Raw genomic sequence first — 24630 nt, forward strand, 5'->3', positions numbered from 1 at the left:
TTACAGGTAATTTCCCCTGGAAGGAATGACTACCTACAAGGATAGTTTGGATGACCAGTTGTAGGAATCCAAAGGGATGACTCTGATAATGAAGGCCATGGACTGCTCATCTGGTCAGTACCCTGAACCTCAAATATACATATTTATTCTACTTCTCCAATGTCAAGAAAGAATATGTCAAATTTCATATTTCTTTTCCCAAAAATACTTCCCACCAAGTTGGCACGGACTTCTGAAGACAAGCGGGCAAGCACATTACCTAACTTGTCTTGCTGGAAGGAGTGAACTCTTTGCACACTTCGGGACTCTGGCTGAGACACAGAATAGAAGGAACCAGAATTTGTCCTGCTCAATGACAACTGCTTGATTCGAGGACTTCGTCTCAAACTTATTTCTACAAAACCAGAATCACAACCACAATAAGAGAGAAATGCAAACTTGACATTTTCCCATGTATGAAATGAGTAAAATTTATATAATACCACATACAAGATGGAAAGTTGACAAGCTATTGGCTTTGAGACTTCTGAAGCGTTGTAACAAAGATAAGAGGGATATGATATACAGCCCCAACAAGGTACAAAAAAACACTGACCCACTAGGCTGTCACCTCCAGAAGTCTCATGAACTGCCACTTTTAAGTATGATGTGGGGTAAAAACAGGTTTGTAAAATATAGTGTGACTTTTGCAAAAAATTTTTAAAATTTAAAAATTGTAGTTTTCATGTGTATATTACATATATTTGTATAAAAATAACACCTGTAAGAATACAATTAGAGCTAAAATGTTAACAGAATATTTCCGAGTTGTGAAATTACTAAGTGATTATTATAATTTTGGGTTCTCTATATTTTCTGAGATTTCTATGATAAGTGTAAATTACTTGATTAAAAGAAGTTAGTTTTTGGAAACCCCTCCTTCGTCATATATACACTTTAAAAACAACTCACAGCACTTTGCATTACATAGCAGGTTAGCCCTCACTCTGAATTCCATTTCTATTGTGCAAAAATATTTCTTCTCCAGAAACTCTCTCAGTACATTCTATGCAAAAGACGTTTCACCAATAAATGTTTACTGATGTATTCTGTGGGCTCAGAGCTGTCACAATGTCTGTAAAATATCTTAGGATATGCTGAGCGACGATATAAGTACACAAAGGTTTTCACAGAAAGTAGATAAAACACCTCCCCCACCCCCCAAAATAAAACAAAAGAAATGTAGGTAATACCACCTTCTTTTTCTGGGGACTCTTCAACAACGTCAATATCAGGACCAGGATCAGAGGATCTTGAGGAACAACAAGCACAAAGATTATTCAATATCACTCATAATTAATGCACATTAAAGAGATACAGCTTCTCACCTCACAAGGTAACAAAGCCCACAAGGTTTGGTAACACCAGTGTTGGCAAGCACTCTCATACATTACTGTTAAGAGTGAAATGGGTAGAAGATATTTTTTGGAAAGCAGTTTTACATCAAAATTATTTTAAAACGCACATACTTTCTGACCCACAAATTTTACTTCTTGCAATTTATCCTGTAGACAAACTTGCACAAGTGTGTAAAATCTGTGCACAAATAATGTCAAGATGGAGCCTTGACAAGATGGAGTAGATGCACTTCTCCCTATTCTGCCTGTTCAGTACAGCTAAAAACCCTGACATCATATATAAAGCAAATGTAAGATGACTCTCAGAGGTGGAAAGAAGAGGCAGACGGCTGGGGACGTCAGGACCTGAGGGGAGACAGGGCAGGGAGGTCCTGCTGACTCCTTTTTGCTTCATAGGTCCCAGATTGGGTGCTGGAGAAGCTGACAACCCGAACACACAAGAGGTGCAGACAAGAACTTCCCTAAGGAAAGCCAGCTCTGTCTTGCCAAAGAACCTGGAAAGGGGCAGCTAAGCAAGATAAATGCTACCCTAATCCAACCAATTGCCATGAAAACTGGCCCCTCATGCCCCTGTCAGCACAGGCCAAGGTGGGACCCTAGACTTCCAGCTTGCCTCCCTCTTTCCCCACGTCAACACAAGAAGATATTTAAAAATTGTGGACTACCATTCAATAGAATACTACTCAGCAATAAAAAGAGATGAACTATTGATACATGCAACAAAATGGATAAATCTCAAAACAATTATGCCAGGTCAAAAAGGCCAGACACAAGAGCACATTCTTATGGTCCTCTAGCCCACCGAGCGTATAGACTGCTCTTTGGCTACAAGTAACACAGTTAAGACTTGAGTCACGAAGGTCATGAGAAGGTAAACAGTGGCCCTCAAGATCATTTGGAGAGCTGTGTGGGGTATGAAGAAGCTGGACAAGGATGTCACTCACCTGCCCTTGATTTGTCTATGAAGCAGCCTTCTGGAGATTTGCTTATGGATTGGAGTCTCAGCCACACTCTTAGTCAGCAGTTTGTGATAACCTAAAAAGTAAACAGCATAAATGTCACTTAACCTTATCAAGAAGCAGCTGCAAGACAGAGGGAGCTGGTCGAACTCGTCCACTGCACACTGCTTAGCTGAAGTAGATCTCAATGGTCTTTGGACTAGGGTCTAACCATAGGACTCAATTTAACACGATACAATAGTTTATCAGAACTATTAGAGATTAAATAATAAACAAGCCAATGTAAAATGTTATAAAACTATTATCAAATACACAATCCTGAAAAAATGAAAAGTGCCTGCTTATTAGGGCTAACATGTCTGTCCACCTAGTTGGTGGTTCATGTATTTAAGATTAAATGAAATAAAGTATATGAAAATGCTGTTATGTCATGCAAATGTTAAGATATTTAATACTAAGGTAAATCTAGCCAGCATAAATTTTCTCCCTAGAACAGGTAGTCAAGCTACTCATGGAGGACTGGTTTTAAGGAAGTTAAAATTGACTAGAAAGAGGAGTGATGTCAGGAGGAATGTGGAATAAGGACCCCTGAAAAAACTCTCCCCATAAAAGGAATGAGAACACCAATTAAAATGGTCAAAATCAACTTTTTCAGAACTCTGGAAATTAACCAGTTTGCAACAATCCAGGGAATATTTATTCAACAAAAACGGCTGAATTTCAGTAAGAATAGTGAGCTTTGTAGAACTGTAACTTGTCCCAGTCCCAAACCCTGCTCTCTAGCCTCATTGCAGCCTTGAGAACCAATAGCCTGCAATTGTGGTGAAAACCAACAGCCCAGGAGCCTCTGGAGGGGGCAGAACAGGACTGAAGCCCCCCAAAGCCCCATTCCCAGAAACTGTCATTATCTGACCTGTCTGCCAGTTCCCTGGAAAATCCCACTCGAAAGGCTCGTCTCTATTTGACCTGACTCGGCACTCACCCAGTGCAAACAACTTTTCCCCAGGGAGCATATACTGAAAACAACCAGCAGCAATTACAAACATCACAGCTGCCTGAGGGAGTGACGACACTCGTGGCAAACAACAGTTGACCAAAAGTTTAAATGGGAAAACGGGGGAATGAGATGTCCAAAGGGGACTCTGCAAACTCACGCATTCCTGGTAACTTAAAAGTCCATGTGCTGTAGGGCTGTGTGCATGCCAGGAAAGACCCGAAAAGGCCCTAAACTGACATCTTTGGCTGATCTTGGGGCTCCTGCCTGGCTGAGTAGTGAAGGCATGAGCCAAGGCACAAACAGGGCCCTCAGCAAAGGCTGGGAGACGTGCTGGTCCCGGGCACTTAAGGAAACCTCTGTCCAACCATCAGCTGACCACTAAGCCGAATGAGCAGAGACTTCAGTAGCTACAATGACAGAAGACAAACTTTAAAGAATTCGTTCAGGAAAGTAACTAAACAAATAAAAGCAATAACACCACCAACAAACCCTGGTAGGGAGGATGGGTGGTCTGATTGCAGAGTTGCCTCATTATATTATTTAAAATGTCCAGTTGTCAACAAAAAATATGAGACATGCAAAATACAAGAAAGTATGGCCCATACACAGGAAAAAAAAAAATCAGTTCATAGAAACCACCCCGAGGAATCCAGATGTGGGATTTATTAGACCAAGACTTTAAATTAGCTATCTGAAATATGTCAGGAGTGGGAGAACCTGATTTCCAGAGTTACCAAATGGTAATATTCAGAATATCTAATTCTCAACAAAGAATTACAAAGTATATAAAGAAACAGGAAAGTACAGCCCATTCCCAGGAAAAAAAGAATCTGACAGAAACCATCTGTGAGAAAGCCCAGACACCAGAGACACTCGTCAAAGATGTTAAATCAAATTTTCTAAATGTGCTCAATGAGCTCAAGTAAACCATGGACAAAGAACTAAAGAAAGTCAGCAAACCAGCGTATGAACAAAACGAGAATATCAATAAAGTGATAGAAATTATAAAAAGGAACCAAACAGAAATTCCAGAGCTGAAAAGTACTGAAAAATAACTGAAATGAAAAATTCACTGGAGGGGTTCAACTTCAGGTTTGAGCAGGCAGAAGAATCAGTAAACCTGAAGATAAGGCAACTGAAATTATCCAATCTGAGCAGAAAAAAACAGAATTAAGAAAAATGAACAAAGCCTGAGGGACCCCTGGGACACCATCAAGCATAATAACATACACATGCTGAGAGTCCTAGAAGGAGAAAAGAGAGAGAAAGGGGCAGAAAATAATTTGAAGCAATGATTGAAAACTTCCTAAATATGATGAAAGACACGAATCTACACGTCCAAGAAGCTCAGTGAACTCTAAGCAGGATAAACTCAGAGACCCAGATAGACTATAGTCAAATTGTCAAAACCCAGAGCCCAAGAATCTCAAAAGCAGCCACAGACAAGCAGCTCAGTAAGATGAACAGCTGATTCCTCATCAGAAACGTCAGAGGCCAGAGGGCAGTGAGAGGACCTAAGTAAAGTCCTGAGAGAAAAAAGGCCATCAACCAAGAATTCTACATCTGGCAAAAACTATTCTTCAAGAATAAAGTAGAAATTAAGACATTTCCTGATCAACGAAAGTTGAGGGCTTTCATTATCAGTAGATCTGCCTTATAGGAAATGCTAAAGGGAGTGCTTCAGGCTGAAATGAAAGGACACTAGACAATAACCTGACACCACAAGGGGAAATAAAGGACACTGGTAATGTAACTACACAGGTCAACACAAGAGCCAGTATCATGGTACTTTTGGTTTGCAACTCCTCTGTTTTTCCAGTATGATTTAAAAGGCAAATGTATAAAACAATAATTATAAATCTATGTTAATGGGCACCATTTATAAATATGTAATCCATGACAATAACAATACAAGGAGCAGGGATGGGAATATAGAAGAGCAGAATGTCTGCATACTATTGAAACTAAGGTGGTATTACTCAATGGGTTTTAAGTTTAAGATGTTAATCGTAATCTCCAAAGTAACTACTAAGAAAATAACTAGAAAATACATAGAAAAGGAAAGACAAAGGGAATCAAAAAGATGCACTAGAAAAAAATCAGCTAAATTCAAGAAAGGTAGTAATGGAGAAATAGAAGAACAAAAAAGACATGATATACAGAAAACAAATAGAAAATGGCAGAAGTCCTCCCTTAGTAATTACATTAAATGTAAATGCATCAAGTGCTCCAATTAAAAAGCAGAGATTGGCAGAATGGATTAAAAAAAATATGATCCAATTATATGCTGTCCACAAGACTCACTTTAGATACAAAGATACAAATAGGTTGAAAGTAAAAGGATAGAAAAAAGATATTTTACGCAAAAGAGAACCAGCATGGTTATATTATTGTCAGACAAAATAGACTTTGTCAAACAAAGTTAAAAAATCAAAGTACATTATATATTAATAAAAAGTTCAATCCATCAAGTAGATACAACAATTATAAACATACATAAATCTAACAGCAGAGCCCCAAAATGTATCAAGCAAAAAACTGACAGAACTGAAGGGAAAAACAGATAAATCAACAATAATAGTTGGAGGCTTTAATACTCTACTTTGAATAATGGATAGAACAATTGAACAGAAGATCAGCAAGGAAACAGAAGACTTGAACAACACCATAAACCAACAAGACCTAACAGACATCTATAGGACACTCCATCCAACAAGAGCAGAATGCACATTCTTCTCAAGAACATAAAGAACATTCTCCAGGATAGGCCAAATGTTAGGCCATAAAACAAGTCTCAGTAAATTTAAAAAGACTGAAATCATACAAAGTGTGTTTTACAACCACAATGAAATGAAATTAAAAACAGAAGGAAATCTGGGAAACTCACAACTATGTGGAAATTAACACATTCCTAAATAACCAATGGGTCAGAGAAGAAATCACAAGGGAAATTAGAAAATATTTTGAGATGATGCAAATGAAAACACAACATACCAAACCTTACAGGATATAGCTAAAGCAATGCTTAGAGGGGAATTTGTACCTATGAATGCCTGTATTAAAAAAGAAGATCCCAAATCAGTAACATAACCTTAACCTTAAAAAACTGAAAAAGATCAAACTAACATCAAAGCAAGTCGAGGGAAGGAAATACTAAAAACTATATAGAAAATAAATGAAATCAAGAATAGAAACACAATAGAAAAGTCAATGAAACCAAAAGCTGGTTCTCTGAAAAGATCATTAAATTGACAAACCTTTAGCTAGACTGACCAAGAAAGAGAGGGAACACTCAAATTACTATAAAAGAGGGAATATAGCTACGAACCTTACAGAAATAAAAAGGACTATAAGGAAATACTGTGACCAACTCTGTAACAGCAAATTAGATAACCTAGATAAAATGGACAAATTCCTAGAAAGACACAAATTGCTGAAAACAGACTGAATAATAAACAGAACATCTGAATAAAGCTATAACAAGTAAAAAGATGGAATCAGTTACCAAAAATCTTCCCACAAAGAAATATCCAGGACTAGATGGCTTCACTGTTGAATTCTACCTAAGATTTAAAAAAGAATTAACACTCTAACATATGGTCAACTGATTTGTGACCAGGATGCCAAGAGAATTCAATGAGCAAAAAATAGTCTTTTACAACAAATAGGGCTGGGACAACTGGACAGCCACATACAAAAGAATGATATTGGACTTCTGTTTCACACAAAATAACATACAAAAATTAACTCAAAATAGACCAAAGACCTAAATGTACAAGCTTAAACTATAAAACCCGGATTCAGTAATGGTTTTTTAGATATGACACCAAAAGCACAAGCAACAACAAAAATAGATTAGAGACTTCATCAAAATTACCCAAGATTGGGATAAAATATTGCAAACCATATATCTGATAAGTGACTAGTATCTACAATATATAAAGAACTCTTACAACTCAACAGGAAAAAGACAAATAACCCAATAAAGAAATGGGAAAATATTTGAATAAACATTTCTCCAAAAAAGATATATAGATGGCCAGGGAGCACATGAAAAGATGCTCAACAACATTAGTCATCAAGGAAAAGCAACTCAACCACAATGAGATACCACTTCACACCCACTAGGATGGGTAAAATCAAAAAAAGGGACAAAAGATGGTGACGAGGATATGTGGAGAAACTGGAACTCTCATACATTGCTAGTGGGAATGAAAAATGGTATAGCCATTTGGGAAAACAGTTTGGTGATTCCTCAAAAAGTAAACACAGTTATCATATGACTCAGCAATTTCATTTCTAGGCATATGCTTGAGAATTAAAAACATGTCTATACAAAATATTGTATATGAATGTTTATAGCAGTATTATTCATAATAGTCAAAAAGTAGAAACACCTCGAATGTCCGTCCACCAACTGATGGATTAATAAAATGTAGTTTATCCATACAATGGTATATTATTGGCAACAAAAAGAAATGAAGCACTGAGACATGCTATACCGTGTACAAACCTTGAAAACATGCCAAGTAAAAAAGCCACTTACAAGGACCACATATGGTATGGTTCCACTTAAAAGAAATATCCGTAACAGGAAACTCTATAGAAACAGAAAGTAGACAGCTGGTTGCCTACAGCTAAGAGGGTTGTGGAAATGGGGCGTGACTGCTAAAGGGTATGGGGTTTCTTTCTGGAGTGAAGAAAATGTTCTGGAATTAGTGGTGATGGTTGCACAACTTTATGAATGTACTAAAAACCACTGAACTGCATACTTTAAAAGAGTTGATTGTATGGTACATTAATTATATCTCGATTATTAAAAAAGAACAAAAAAGCAAAAGAAAAACCCAAAAGACTATAAAACAACTGGTTACTACCCTTCATTTCTTTTTAACTGTTTTTATAAAATAGATGCTTGTCTATAGGGGCAACTAGGATGGGAGGATTGAGAGAGACCAGGATGAATTCTTCATCCAAGCTTGGAAGGAGAGAGACTCCAAGGGGAAAATTAACTGATGATAACCACAGAGGAGAGGAAAAAAGATAAGATGAATGAGCTTCTGCAACAAGAGTGTGGGGACTGGTTTGGGTCCAAGAACCTCCTTCTCTTGGTTACCCTAAGATGTAGTACCTTTGGTCCTCTTGAAGTTGTCCTCCAGACCTTCCACAGCTGACACAGAATGGCTTCTAGGCAACCCCCGCTTTACGGATCTCTTTGAAGGAGAAATCATTTCCCGGTTGAAGAGATTTCTTCGAACTTTGGTCACTTCTGAAAGCATTAAAAAAAAAAAAAGCCAAATATTATTGCTAATAAATGCCTTATCTGGGAAGAGAAAGAAATCCAAAACAGAGAAGCTATTTAAGGAAACTATCCTACAGACTGTTTTCTACATTCACATTTACTAATAGGATTTCCTTAAATATTATATTCACATGGTACATTAAAACTATTTGCTCTTACAAATTCAACTTAAATCCAGCTTTTCAGGAGTAAGGAAAGCCCACATCACTTAAATGAAAAGCTTCACTCATTGTAATAGGGACATAACCCTTAAGAGAGAGGTTGGCTAATGTGGTCTTGGTCCTTTCACTGTATCCCAGCGTTAGGATGATTTCCTCACTCTGGGCCTCTCTGCTGCTTTGTATTCAGCTCAGCCTCAAGTAGAGAAACTGTTTTTCTCAAGTTCACAGATTTCACTCTTCTTCTCATAAGGATTTTACTAATTTGCTAGCTTATTTTACATTTTCTTCCTAACTCCAGAACATGAGAGTTGTGACCATCTGGACTCAAAGTTAGGAAAACAGCTGAAGAGTCAAGAAATACTTGTCAAAGCTGGCAGGAAGGCATGGTAATCTTAAGCAAGATGGCCTAGTGGAGAGGCCCCTCAAAAATTCACCAAGGGTAAATTGTTCTAAGAGCAAGTTATTTAAATAAAAACCAAATAAACCGGGATCGACCAACTGGGAGGAGCCCTTATGTTTATGTATCAACAACATAAATATTAATGTTAAGGACACTGATAACACACAGCAAAGTTTCAAAAGTTTCTCTGTCTCCATTATGAGTCCCTGTTACCTGCGTGAGGCTCTCTGTGAAACTGATTTATGACCCCATAGCCAAATTTGACTTGTTACTTTCTCTTCTTCCCAAGTTTTTGAAAAGTTTGATATCCACAGAAAATTTCAAAGAACAAACACAGAGTTGTCACTAAAATTCACCACTTGTCAATATTTGTTTTTTCCCTCCACTTCTCTCTGTATTTGTACAATTTTCCACCCCTGAACACCACAGAGTAACTTGCAGACGTCACAACTCTTCAGCATGTGTCTCCTAAGAACCAGGGCCTACTATCTAATCCACCTTTGAATTTCTCTCATTGTCTCAACAATATCCTTTATAGCTTTTTTTTCCCTTTCTAAATTTAAGATCCAAGTCGGGATCATGTAGTGCATTTAGCTATTGCACTAAAACTCCTTTCATCCAAACCAGTTTCACTGACCTTTTTGTTTTTTGGCTTTCATCATAATGGCATTTTAAAAGAGGATTTCAGGCCAGTTATTTTGCGGAATGCAGTATTTTGAGACCATGTGAACATCTTATTCCCTTAGCACACAGTATTTGGATATATTTCATTAACCAACAACTATACAAAACTCTAACTTATAACCATACGCAGCTGCCTAAGTACATGCAATCAAAACAAATTTGTCATTCTAATCAATAAACACAGGGTACACCGAGAAAAGAAAGTGTACCTTGTACTGTATCTTTCCCTGGGAGTGGAGGCTGCTGAAGGGTAGGGTGAGAATTCTCCTGAAAGAAGAGAAAATCCAGCAAGAAAATTTAAATAAGCATTCACTTAAAATATAACAATTGGGGCCAGCCCAGTGGTACAGCAGCTAAGTTTATGAGCTCCACTTCAGCGGCCAGGAATTCACCAGTTCAGATCTCAGGTGTGGACCTACGCACTGCTTATCAAGCCATGCTGTAGCAGGTGTCTCACATATAAAATAGAGGAAGATGGTCACAGATGTTGGCTCAGGACCAATCTTCCCCAGCAAAAAAGAAGAGTATTGGTGGCAGATGTTAGCTCAGGGCCAATCTTCCTTAAAAAACAAAAAAATAAATGTATTAAAATATAAGAATAAAAATTCCACATGAAACCCTTTGACTCCTACAGTTCCACGTGTAGAAATCCACAACAGAAACAGTTGTTAAAATGCACAAAAATAGATATGTTCCAAGGACACTAAAGGCTGTATTGTAAAAACACAAAATAAGAAACACCCTAAATACCCATAAAGAGTGAAACATAAATTACCATACATCCATCCAAGGCAGGTATAAAAGAATTAGAAAGACCTGTAAGAATAGAGAAGGAAGGAAAGACCTATATATACTAACACAGAAAGAGGTCCATGGTGGGGAAAAAGTAGAAGAAACTGCAGAATAATAAGTATAGAAGGTTAGCCATTTGTAATGTTTATGGACATGTGTGTGTATAACAGAAGTGTGGACAGAAAAGGGCCTGCGAATACAAACAGCAAACTGTCATCAGCGATTACTTCTGAAGAACAGATAGAAAAGAACCACTCTAACTTTTAACTTTATATGATTTCAACTTTTTAATGATGATTATGTATATCTTTTATAAGTAAAAAATAAAAACCCATATAAATTAATTAGAGGATGGCTATACTCTGAGGAACTTCTCTGTATTAAACTGCTATTTACTTGTTATTATAGTAGAGAATTCAAGAGTCTAAAGTTCAGATACCTCTCAAACAATGCAACTGTTTTTTCAGTTATGCCACCGTAATAACTGAAGAATGAAGTATCACATGGGGCAGATGTTTGTGTTTTTTTATGAAGCAAAAGATTTTGCCCTGAGCTAACATCTGTTGTCAATCTTCCTTTTTTTCCCTCTCTCCCCAAAGCCCCAGTGCTTGGTTGTATATCCTGGTTGTAAGACCTCCTAGTTCCTCTGGGTGAGCCACCACCGCAGCACAGCAACTGACAGACGGGTGGTGGTTCTGTGACTGGGAAGCAAAGCTGGGCCGCCGAAGCAGAGCACGTGGGACTTTAACCACTAGGCCGTCAGGGCCAGCTCAACAAACGATGTTCTTCATTAACCAAAATCAAATCCTGATCTCAGTGAATCTGGTCTCATAGAATGAAACTTTCTTGGCCAATCTAAATCTAAGGTTTCAAAAAGGAGTGCTGGAAAGGACTGCAAATCACTGTAAAATCCAGTGAGAGGAGGTCTGACACCTTTTAGATTTCAGTCTCCAATCAGGAGTCCAAGATACATAAGATCTGCATCTTCTGCACTTATACTTACTAATGATACTAAGATAATGAGCAACACTAACTCTTTAAAAGAAATCCCAGGGCTAGCCCCATGGTGTAGTGGTTAGGTTTGGCACACTCTGCTTTGGTAGCCTGCGTTAATGGGTTTGGATCCTGGGTGCAGACCTACACCACTCGTCAGCCATTCTGTGGCAGCGACCCACATATAAAGTGGAGGAAGACTGGTACAGATGTTAGCTCAGGGCTAATCTTCCTCAGGAAAAAAAAAAGAAATCTCACCTCCAATTCCAAAAGACAGTCATAAATCTCCAGAAACCAAGAGTGAACCGCTATTGTAATGATTGTTTCCAAAGCTAGTTCTCAAAGAATTTTAACTCTTCTCAGATAATTCATGCAGTTCAAAACTTTCAAAGCATTTTTTTCATTTCTTTCTTAGCAAAACATTAATTCTACTTAGTGAATAGACTCCAGTTGAGTTTCTTTTTTGTTTTGCAACCAATAAAAACCTCGTCTTTCCATCTACTGCCATAGAAAAACAACTGCCACCTTGCTTCTTGCTTCCTGAGAGTCCTTTTTTTAAAAAATTTGTTACATAAGTAAAACATATGTACTGAAGAGTACTTTCTGGTACGCAAAGTCCTATTATGATTGTACATTATTTTTCAAAGTCTCTTTGCTTATGTTAGTTATTATTTTATAAGTTTTCTTATCTACATTAAAGATTTTTAAATTTTTTTTTATTATTTTTTTTTTTTTGGAGAGGCACTTGGCCTTGAGCTAACATCTGTTACCAATCTTCTTCTTTTCGGTGAGGAAGATTGTCGCTGAGCTAACATCTGTGCCACTCCTCCTCTATTTTATGTGGGACACCGCCACAGCATGGCTTGATGAGCAGTGTGTAGGTCTGTGCCCGGGATCTGGGCCTGCTGAAGTGGAGCACACGAGCTTAACCATATGCCACGGGGCTGGTCCCTACATTAAAGATTTTAAATTAACTTATTTATTCCTGACTTTACTTGCTGTTTTTCTTTATATTATCTCTAACTGTCACACTTTAGGGGAAAATGGTTAATCTTTAACAAATTTCTATTTCTTTATTTCTTGGATTACAGTGGTATACACATTCATAAAACTACCTCATTTATTTTTGTATCCTCCAATGTCCATTTCTTAAAAGTAGAGACACTGCCTTCCGTTGTTTATCGTATCAATTCATGCCAAAGGAACAACTCTGGTAGTGTGATTTCTTGTCTCCTGGAAATGACTTACATTTTTTGTAGCTCTCTTGGACACTTTGGGAATTTCAATTTGTCGAAGATTCTGTGAAACGTCTGCAATACTTTTATGTCTTATTAATGCATTTTTCCTTTTGAAAATAGAAACAGAACAGTCAACATACAATCAATTCAGGTTACAAAGCAGTTAAAGTAGAATGGAACTAGAGTTTAAAATAAAACATTATTTAAATAAAAGTTATCTTGGGGTTGGCCTGAATTTACAGCAAAACAAATCAACCTCAGAATTTCTAAAAGTGACTACTATAGATTCAATTAGTTATGAACAACGAGAAGAATCAAGAAAAACTTAAAAAATAAGCTGAAACCCTAAGCTTATCTCATGAAAGGCTCCTAGTTCCTGGAGCCCCACATAGCAGTCAGGAAGGGCACTGTGGACTACACAATACATATTTGTCTATTCCTTGAATAATATAGAGTGTCAGATGCTCCTTGTTAGGAACTTCAACAACTGGCTTCTATGATTTAGAAATAAGGGCAACTATTAATTCCATCAATTATAGACAAAGACAACTGGACTACGGTTTAAACATGCCCCTTGGCAGAATGGTAACAGGGCAAGTAAGTTCTTTAATTCCTTGAGCTCCTACCTTCTCTTCTTAGCTGATCTGGTACGAAGGTCCTCTAGCTGGTCAGATTCAGTGCCACCCGACACTGATCTATGCGAACTTGACAGAAGAGGCACAGAAGGAAGGGGTGATTTGCTCTCCTGTGTCATGGAGTCATCACTGAAAAAATCCATAGGAAGGACACCAGCCAGCTTTGGAGGAATTGCAAACCCTAGGCTGTTGTAAAGATTTCCGAGTGTCTTTGGGATAGAGTCAATATACCTGTGGAACAGATTGGTTAAATATGGAACATATGGAACACCATTCCACCCTCCTTATGCCCTTCCTCATCCAGCATGAGAAACAGTCCTTACAATTCCATAATTCTAAGACAATAAGACATATGTAAGTTCTTGGTAAAATAGTTTTAAAGTTAAATTAGTAGGTATCAAACTTACAATCGCAAAATTTCCTCCAGAAACTTTGCCAGGTATGCCGAATCCTCAGTTAAACACACCATGCGCAGCAAATCTGCCACCTGAAGGAGATTTTAGAAAATTGCCGCCTGCCCTCTGCAGGGAAGCTGAAAGCATCCACGGCTACCCCCAGCGGCACTGGGCTGTATACTTGCCTCCTCCACTATCCGCTCCATGTCATCTATGCTTTCATGTGCTGAAGGGCACTGCAGGCACAGCTCCAAACGAAGAAACACCTGAAGCTGGCACCTGGAGAGAAAAAGAGACTCAGTCATTTCTCCTTTAAGTGCTGCTTAACTGAAAGCTCCTTCCTTAAGCATAGATCTGTTTACATAAGAAACAAGAACCGAAAGGGAGAAGAACCAGTGCTTTCTCTAAATGACGACATGGCTATTAGGTCAACAGGCGACTCAAACTGCACATTACAAGAGCATAAGGAACCCGCCACAAAAGCCTCTTCGAGCAATCGGCAACCTATTTTAAACTGATACAAGCACATCTTGGAGCTTTGCTTTATAGTGTGGCAAAAAAAAAAAAGTCTTTACTCACTCTCTGACTTTATCTTCTTTATCCAGTTTTTTTCCTAGATTCTGTCGAAGACTTTTGCTAGTTTTTAAGAGGTTATTTTTTACTTGATTCAAGCAGTTCATCTGAAAATACAAAATTATTACATAGGAGAATATTAACTTATTTATCATTCTTTCTTTCACAGCTGACTAATGGCCTAAGAAGGGAAGTAAATTCCCTTACAAATTTTCCCCTTCTTTCATTTGAATGAAAAATAGTGACATGAATATTCTTCTTTTATATCTTTAAAAAGAACATGGTAAAAGTATTTGAGAGTAAGTGGGCATGGATACAGCAAGTCTGCAGATTTGAACTTTCTTTAAAGGAAGACCCCAGAACGTAGTTATGGAGAAGTCTAAGTACTCTAAACAACTCTCCTGTCTGCTTTAGAGAAGGAGCCTGGCTTTCGCCACCAACCACAAATAAAAACGACAAAATGGTCTAAACAGTGGTTTGCAACATTCCTGTGCAGAAGAATCATCTAGGAAGTTTTTGCAAATATAGATGCCCTGGTCCCAACCCTGACAGATCTGTTTCAGTTGCTCTGGAGGGAGCCAGGCATCAGCATTTTACAAAAATGATCTAGGTGACTGTAAAGTGCAGCCAGAGTTAAGAACCAGCAGCTTAATTCATGCAGCTAGGACGAAGGTCGAGGTTTCTTTGGAAGAGAAGTACAGGTAATTACCACCCCCACCAGCTGTTTCCTTGATTTCTGCCTTTCCAGTTCACCACGTCCACCTCCCAAGATCTGGAACTGTGCTCACCCCTTGCTCATCTTATCATTTTTTAATCATACACTGCATAACCGACATTTCCCAGACACGTGAACCAAAGCCCCTAACAAGAACCAAGCACTACATCTATGACAAACAAGATCCGACTCTCTTACTTCTAACTCCTCGGCACCTCTGGCCTTGAGGAAGGCTTTAATGGTCGAGATCATGTTCTGAGCACCTGAGTACAACCTCATTTCTCCTGTGGCCACAGTCTTTTGGTAATTTTCATGTATGTAAGACAGTAGCTCCTCCTCAGTTTTAAAATCTGTGAAAAACAAAGACATATTGATCATCACACCGAGCCGAAGTCCTTGTATTATTTAAGGCAGTGGCTGTCAACTGGGAATTTCTGCCTCCAGGGGCTGTCTGGCTGACTGAGTCGTCACAACTGGTGAGCAGAGGGGTGTTACTGGCATCTGGTGGGCAGAGGCCAGGCATGCTGCTAAACATCCTACAGTGCACAGGACGGCCCCACAACAGAGAATCATGAGATCCAAAACGTCAACAGTGTTAAGAGTGAGAAAGCACAGAGACAGCGATTAATTTTAAGGCTTTGCAAAACAAGTGTACATGTTATAAATTTAAGGGTAACCACTAATGGAAAAGAAATAAACTACATAACCTCCACACCTAGAAGAAATGAAAAAGAGGAATAAAAAAAACTTGATTAATCCCATGGCCTGCTAGAAAGGAAAAGAACCAAGAGAAGCACAAACTAAGACACTAAAATACACCTAAGCTTATGAGTAATCAGAATTACAAACATTTATCTTACAAAAACACTTGCTGATTAAAAGATAGGAACTGTCAGATTAGATTAAAAAAGTATGCATTTATAAAGTCTATACCCAAAACACAATGACAAAGCAACATTGGAATAAGGGAACAGAAAAAGATATTAAGCCAAACACTAACGAAAGGAAAGCTGGTGTAGCTATATTAATACAAGCAAAATAAACTTTAAAGCTTAAAGTTATTAGAAATAAATAAAAAGTTATCATTACACATTGACAAAAGATATAATTACAAGAAAGATATAAACAATTTTGAACTTGTATGAACCTACAAGAAAGCCTCAAAATATATAATGCAAAAGTTGGAGAACTGCAGGGGAATTTTGACAAATCTACATGGTGAAAGACTGTAACACGATATCTCAGTTATGGGTAAAAGCAGAAAAAAATAAGAATGTTGAATATTCAAACATTAATGAACTTGAGGTAATGGACATGCAAAGAAGCAAATACCCAGCTATTAAGAGAATATATATACATTATTTTCAAGTACATGTGGAATATTAACAAAACTTGACCACACATTAGACCAGAGTTTCAGCAAATATTAAAGAATCATTATCTTACAGAGTACATCTGTGCACAGTCCGAAAATACTAAAAACTAATTAAAAAAATAAAGCACTCCCTTATATTATGTATGTTAGAAAATATTTAGAACTGAGTATCAGTGAAAATGGAATATAGCAAACTTGTATAATGCAGTTAAATTTGTATTTAAAGGAAAAGTTACAGAGTTAAATTATCTTTTAAAGACAAAAAATTAAAAACCAAATAGCTAAGGGTCCAACACAAGAAATAACACAAGAGAGCAAATGCAAAAAATAAAGGATAAAATAAAGATAACATAAATGAATAAAATAGGGAAAAAACCCAAAAGATCAACAGAAGCAAAGACAATTCTTTGAAAAGCCAATAAAACACAGAAATCTATATCAAGATCAAGCAATTAAAAAAAGAAGAGAGAGAGACAAAAATAAACAATATTAGAGATGAAAAAATAGGGGAAGGCCCCATGGCTAAATAGTTAAGTTTGCGCACTCCACTTTGGTGGCCCAGGGTTTCGCCAGTTGGGATCCTGTGCGCAGCCATGGCACCACTCATCAGGCCATGCTGAGGCGGTGTCCCACATAGCAGAGCCAGAAGGACCTACAACTAGAATATACAGCTATGTACTGGGAGGCTTTGGGGAGAAGGAAAAAACAGAGATTAGTAACAGATATTAGCTCAGGTGCCAATCTTTAAAAACAAAGAAATGAAAAAATAGAGCAGAATTTCAATTACTATTAAGAGGTATACGGTCGAGGTTCATTTTTTTCCATTTTTTGTCCAGTTGTTCCAGCACCATTTGTTGAAAAGATTATCCTTTTCCCATTGAACTACTGGAGCAACTTTGTCAAAAATCAATTTACCATTGTTGTGCAGGAACATTTCTGGAAATAATCTAGTCCCGAAACTGTTAATATCGCATCGTCTTGAGTACATACTGTTATTTTTGCTCTCTCTTAGATGTATCATCCACATTCTTCTACCTTTACTAGCTCATTAAAGATGCTGTCTCACTCAAACTGATTATCATCTATGGATCTAGTACTCCACAGGAAAAAAATCGTTAAAGGAGCAGAAAACTTTCACTCTAGAATTTTTAAAGGAACTCAAAGATGACATCATGCAACTTTCGCCCAAAGTTCATAACCCATTGTCACCAGTCATCCCATAGGACTGGCACTGTCAGTGTGAGCTAAGAATGTACCCCCAAAATAAGAGACTTACTGTAATTCAATCTATTTTCAAAAAAGAAAAGAGAACAAATAGGAAAATAAAAGCTACTGGATGAAATAATTCTGCCCAACTTTGAAAGATCTCAATAACCTCACCCTAGATTACTCACAAACACTTCCCCTTTATTCATAAATGCATAAAACTTCTTTAACCACTCATCCTACGGCCAAGCCCTGGCCCCTCCTCTTTGTGACTTTGCTTATGCCAGTCCCCCATCTAGCACACTGTTTTACCTTTCTGCCATCTGGACTCTGCTCATTCTTTTTTTTTTAGGCCAGGTTTGAATTTATTTATTTATTTGTTATTTTATTGAGGTCATAACAGTTTATAACATTGTGAATTTCAGGTCTACATTTTATCAGTTTCTGCACAGATTGCATTGTGCCCACCACCAATAGTCCAATTTTTATCCATCATCATACATATGTGCCCCTTTACCCCTTTCACCCATCCCCCAACCCCCTTCCTCTCTGGTAACCACTAATCTGTTCTCTTGGTCCACGTGTTTGTTTATCTTCCACATATATAAACTAGGCTCATTCTTCAGAGTCTAACCTGGGCTCCACTGACTGGCTCCTTAGAAGTCTCCCCAGCCTCTTCCAGCCCAAGACTGACCTCTTTTGTGATGCTTAGTATGTTTTTAACTCCCAAATGAGCAAGTAATTTCTCTTTTAGACTCTTGGCTCTCTTATGTATTAGTTTTTTAGTTCATTATATATATTACATATGTATCAATATATATGTGTTCTTATTGTTATCTTTGTTGCTGGATCATAAATCTAAGAAGAGGACATTATCTTCTTTTTATTGTATTCCCCATAACATACTTTTGGGCATGCAGATATTCAATAAGTGTTCATTGAGGGATATGATTAAAATTTATAAAAATATGAGGGTATAAAAGAGTAAACATAGAATTAGACACCCAAATGCTATGGAATTGAGGAATACCTTTAGGTTTGGAACTTCTTAGTGTCCTTCCTCTGTTTTCCAATTTGTCTGCTGTTCTTCCCCCAGCTGTCTTTTGGATCCCTTTCTCCCCAGCTGCGTCTGGACTGCCATCTGGATGTAACTTCTGAGCCTTCACGTTCAGCCTCGCAACATTCAGCATCTTTAAGGAACGGCACATGGTGTTCATCTTCTGTCTCACTGGAGTACGAGGGACGCCTCCTATCAAAATGACATGGGAAGAAACGTAAAACAACTTTTACTTCTATAGACTCAAGAACTACTTTAACTCAAATACAATATTCTGTGAAAGAATAGTGAAAAGAAGTATATCCTTCAGAATGAGCTGAATTAGGCAGTTAACTCTCCTTCTACCTACAACAAGGGTAGAAAGAGGGCTCTTCTTTTAACTGAAATCTAGGAACTAAACATGTCAATGTTATTAGATGATTTTTACATAAGACAAATGCCAAACAGACTCATTTTGGTGTTCCCAATGTCAGAGTTGTCATATAACTCTTCTGAAAGACAATTCAGCAGTCTGCATTAAGAACTACTTTTTTGCACTTTTTGATATGGTAACTTGCTCCTGGAAACTTACGCTAAGGAAATCACTCAGAGAATAAATCATATGCATGATGTATTATTTACAATGCTAAAAACTGAAAACAATCTAAATGTTCAACAAAGTAAGAATTTTGTAAATTTTGTTAAGCGATGAGGTGGAATAGTAACTAAAAAAGCAAGGTAGCAGATGAATAAATATTTTTAAGCAGCAAACAAAGCTGTATTTAAATTTATAACTAAAGATGAAAATGGTTCATTCATTAAGAAGGTAGGATTGTAGGTGATTTTTTTTATCAGTTTGTAATGATGTAGTTATTTTCACATCTGAAATATAAGAATTTGTCCTTCTTTATTCAGTTACCATTTCAAGCTCATTTTAGGGCATGCCAATCTTTTAAAACATACAGTCTCAAAAGACTGCCTTAAGACACAGCATTTCCATGTGCATACGTTTCTTTTTGCTCTCGTCCTGATTGGACACAGTGGATTCTTCACGAGACTTTGTCTGGTAGAGCTCGGAGAGGCAACGTGTTAATTCACTTTCAGTTTTGGAAGACTCTTCCTTATTAGACGAGGCAGCCTGTAGTAACCTGTGAACAAGTCAAGATGTCTAGTATAAAGATGAAATTCTGATTTTTCAAAATGCTTTAAAACAAACAAAATTCATTATCCTTTTAAAAGCTAATCAAAAGATGTACCCACAAGATGCCTTTAAAAATATGTTTTCTCAGGGCAGCCGGGTTGCGTAGTGGTTAAGTTCACACACGTTCCCCTTCTGCCCCAGAGCTCACGGGCTGGGATCCCAGGCAGACCCACACACCACTCATCAAGCCGTGCTGTGGTGGCGTCCCACACAGAAAAGAGAGGAAGATCGGCATAGATGTTCGTTCAGTGACAATCTTCCTCAGGCAAAAAGAGAAAGACTGGCAAGGGATGTTATCTCAGGGCCAATCTTCCTCACCCCCAAAAATATACATATATATTTACTCAGGAAGGAAAATGTTTTTCCTCTCATTTATAATTTGAAAAAACTCAGAGACAGAAGCTACCTGTTCAAAAAACTACTAATCATTACATACAGTGTTGACTTTTATTAAAAAGATTCTTCATGTCCTAGGGTACTTGCCTAATTACAGCAACTATTTCACTACTGGGCTTCCACAGTTGTTTTTCACTCAGTGTCTATATATTTTAACAAAATGATATGCAAAAATGATGTAATACAGTGTAGTAAGTATCACAAGGACTTCTGAATAATTCTTTCACATTGTAGCAAACTAATTTGGGATTGACGGGAAGAGGAGGAAATGGGGCAGGGGGACATTAGTCATTAAATGCTTTTCTACCTAGAGCTAAATGTCAGTCACTAAGGTAATTACAAAAATGGCACAACTTTCAAAATGTATTATTTGTATTTCACTCTCTCCCATTATCTGATATATGATTTAAAAGTGGGAGAAAGTTATGGTGACGTTACTTGAATCTGCTGGGGCTGTCAGGGTCACACATGCAGCAGGTCTGAAGCAGACTAATTTTCCCTAAATGTGCTAGTGTGTCCTTTAACAGGTGGAGGGCTTGCCATTTTAAAAAAAACTTACGAACCTTTCGAATACACAGAATATTAGAGAAAGCATTATTAAATAGACAAGTATGTACCTCCCACCAAGATTAAATACTTGTTGACAGTTTGCCATGTCTGCTTCAGATCTTTTTTTTAACGAAATTAAGCATTATAGACACAGAGAAAGCCCCACCTAATCTTTTCTCATCCCTTCCTCCCAGAGGTATTCTTAGGTTTGTGTGTATTTTATTTATAGAGACATACATACGTAACGAAACTAACATCAATTACTATCTTATACGTTGTAAATTTTACATAAATATCATACAATACCATCTTTTCGCAATTTTCTGTTTGTACTCAACATATTTTCATGTGCATATAAATACTCGTTTATTCAGCTTTACTGAATGTATACCGAGTTTAATCTATATACAATATTCTATTGTATAACTATACCACCGTTAATTTATCCATTTCCCTGCTGAGGGGTATCTACTTCTTTCCACTTTTTCACTGTAAATGACTGGCTATGAACATTCTAGTATAGTTCTCCTTGTGTTTGTGCAAAAATTTATTTAATAGACACTAGAAGTGGAATTGCTGGGTGTCATAAAGAGCATGTAAAGTTTCTGCTTTACTAGGAATACAAATTGTTCTCTAAAATGGTTGTAACTATTTACACTTCTATCATCCGAAGTGTTTTCATTTCCCTAAATTCAATTATCAGATTTGCTAGTTTCTGACAATCCAATGGGTATAAAACAGAATCTTGTGGGTTATTCTTATTGTGTGTTTTGTTTTTAAGATTGGCACCTGAGTTAACATCTGTTGCCAATCTTTTTTTTTTTCCTTCTCCCCAAAGCCCCCCAGTACACGGTTGTACATTCTAGTTGTAGGTCCTTCTGGCTGTGCTATGTGGGACGCCACCTCAGCATGGCTTGATGAGTGGTGCCATGTCCATGCCCAGGATCCAAACTGATGAAAGAAACCCCAGGCTGCTGAAGTGGAGCATGCGAACTTAACCACTTGGCCACAGGGCCGGCCCCTCTTATTGTGGTTTTAATTTCCATTTGCCTGAACTAAGTATCTTTCCAAATTACTGCTCTGTTGAATTTCCTCATGTGAATTGCTCATTCACATTCTTTGCCCAGTTTTCTATTGGATGACTTGTCTTTTTTTAAATTGATTTTTAGGAGCACTGTGCTAACTTGGACACTAATCCTTTGTTGGTTGCACAGATTACAGCTACCTGAGTCTAAGATAGTCTTTTTCACCATTCAGAAATTCTAAAATTCATTATAGTCATAGATGTTCCTTCATGGTTTGAATTTTTTATGCCTTATTTAAGAAATCCATTCCTAGCCTCATCTCCTCTTGTTTTCCTTCTTACAATTTTGAAGTTTTGTTTTTCACATTCGGATTGTTAATTTATTAGGAATTTATCATTGTGTATGCTATAAAGTAGAAATCTAATCTCTATCTTTTTTCTTCTGGATAGCCAATTGTCACACCACCATTTATTGCTGTATTATGCAAGTTTGCTATTTTTCCTTTTTACTGAGTTGAATACTAAATAGCGTCTGACATCCATAATATGAGAGCATTTTCTTTTTGTTAATTAATTTCTTCCAATTTTTTTCTTGTGGCAAAATAAACATAACATCAATTTATCACCTTAACTACTTTTAAGTACATAGTTCAGTGGTATTAAGTATATTCATAATGTGCCACCATCACCTCCATCCATCTCCAGAACTCTTTTTATCTTCTAAGACTGAAACTCCATACCCATTAAATAATACTCTCCATTTGTACTTAGTTTTTAGTATTAATCGACTGTACCTAGAAAATATGGTCTGTTAAAAGAGAAAAACAGGGTCCGGCCCGGTGGTGCAGTGGTTAAGTTCGCACGTTCTGCTTCTTGGTGGCCCAGGGTTCGCCAGTTTGGATCCCAGGTGAGGACATGGCACCGCTTGGCAAAAGCCATGCTGTGGCGGGCGTCCCATGTATAAAGTAGAGGAAGATGGGCATGGATGTTAGCTCAGGGCCAGTCTTCCTGAGCAAAAAGAGGAAGATTGGCAGTAGTTAGCTCAGGGCTAATCTTCCTCAAAAAAACAGGGGCCGTCCCATGGCTGAGTAGTTAAGTTCGTGTGCTCTGCTTCAGCGGCCCAGGGTTTCGCTGGTTCAGATCCTGGGCGCGGACAAGGCACCGCTCAAGAAGCCATGCTTAGGCGGCGTCCCACACAGCACAACCAGAAGTACTCACAACTAGAACATACAACTATGTACTGGGGGGCTTTGGGGAGAAGAAGGAAAAAAAAGATTGGCAACAGATGTTAGCACAGATGCCAATCTTTAAAAGAAAAAACAACACATGCAGATAACTGAAAGCTGATTTCAATAAACTATCTAGAGAAATAAGTCTTACCAAAATGACTCCATCAAATTTGAACTGGCGCCACTAAGGTTAGAATAAGAAAACCACTTCTCCATGACAGCCACACTCCAGGGAGCGGTTTGGCTGAGCTCCTGCTGGGCCCACTCCGGAACAGGAGGAGCTAGAGGGACAAAGGAGCACAGACGGGAGAGGAAGGAAAGGAAAAGAGGCATTAGAACCAAGGCAGAGAGTCCAAGCACCTGCTCCTCCCTTGGACTGACATTCTTCCAAAGGACATACAAAGTGGCACCATTAACAACATTCCTTCATCTGCACCACCAGCTCCAACCGGGCTATGTCATCTATGAAAAATACTACTCCAAAAACGTAAACACAGGCTTCCTCGCTGTTCCTCAACCACACCAGACACACACCTTCCCAGAGCCTTGGCACTCGCTGGTGCCTCTACCAGGAATGTTCTCTCCCCATCACTACCTTCAAGCCTTTGCTCAAATGTTACTTTTTCAACAAGGCCTATTTAAAATTGCACCCTCCCACTCCTTAACACTCTCCATTCCCTCCTGCTTTATTACCATAGCACTTCTCACTTTCAAATATACTATATAATTTCCTTATTTAGTTTATTGTCTTATCTCCCCTGACTAGATGACAGGCTCACGAGAACAGAGACCTTTGTCTATTTTGTTCTCTGATGTATTCCCAGGACCTAGAAGAGGGCCTGACATATAGCAGGCCCTCAATAAATCTGTTGAATAAATGAATGAATGGAAGAAACATCAAATTGATTACATTTATATCCACCTAGCATAAATAAGGTTTGTATTATATTAGTAACAATACAACAAATCAGAAGGTATAAAAAATCATGACAGTTTTACACACAGTCTTTATTAAATATATTAAAAACCAGGTTTCAAGGGCCAGCCTGGGGCACAGTGGTTAGGTTCGCACATTCCGCTTCAGTGGCCCAGGGTTCACTGGTTTGGATCCCAGGTACAGACCTACAACACCGATTGTCAAGCCATGTCGTGGCAGGCGTCCCACACACAAAGTAGAGGAAGATGGGCACAGATGTTAGCTCAGGGCCAGTCTTCCTCAGCAAAAAAAAAAGAGTAGGCTAGGCAGCAGATGTTAGCTCAGGACTAATCTTCCTCCAAAAAAACAAACCAGGTTTCATCTTATGACTTTAATTTCAAATTGGTTTCACAGAAGCTTTGGTTTCCTCAGAAGTGCTTAAAGACTTCTATAAATA

The 24630-nt window shown here is 37.9% G+C and overlaps 1 protein-coding gene across 1 annotated transcript in view; it reads right to left on the bottom strand.

Moving 5' to 3' along the window:
- Positions 1-24630, bottom strand: part of TICRR (TOPBP1 interacting checkpoint and replication regulator) — a 37130-nt gene that overhangs the window by 6459 nt on the left and 6041 nt on the right. Inside the window, exons 5-18 of the mRNA XM_070617505.1 lie at positions 23409-23538; positions 19867-20006; positions 18853-19071; positions 15440-15591; positions 14533-14633; positions 14139-14232; positions 13966-14045; positions 13550-13789; positions 12934-13030; positions 10110-10167; positions 8485-8622; positions 2342-2432; positions 1236-1291; positions 260-394 (exon numbers count right to left, since the gene is read on the bottom strand). Of these exons, the coding sequence (XP_070473606.1) occupies positions 260-394; positions 1236-1291; positions 2342-2432; positions 8485-8622; positions 10110-10167; positions 12934-13030; positions 13550-13789; positions 13966-14045; positions 14139-14232; positions 14533-14633; positions 15440-15591; positions 18853-19071; positions 19867-20006; positions 23409-23538 (1731 nt within the window). The remainder of the gene's footprint in view (positions 1-259; positions 395-1235; positions 1292-2341; positions 2433-8484; positions 8623-10109; positions 10168-12933; positions 13031-13549; positions 13790-13965; positions 14046-14138; positions 14233-14532; positions 14634-15439; positions 15592-18852; positions 19072-19866; positions 20007-23408; positions 23539-24630) is intronic.

This window comes from Equus przewalskii, chromosome 1 (genome assembly GCF_037783145.1).
Source record: "Equus przewalskii isolate Varuska chromosome 1, EquPr2, whole genome shotgun sequence".
NCBI lineage: Eukaryota > Metazoa > Chordata > Mammalia > Perissodactyla > Equidae > Equus > Equus przewalskii.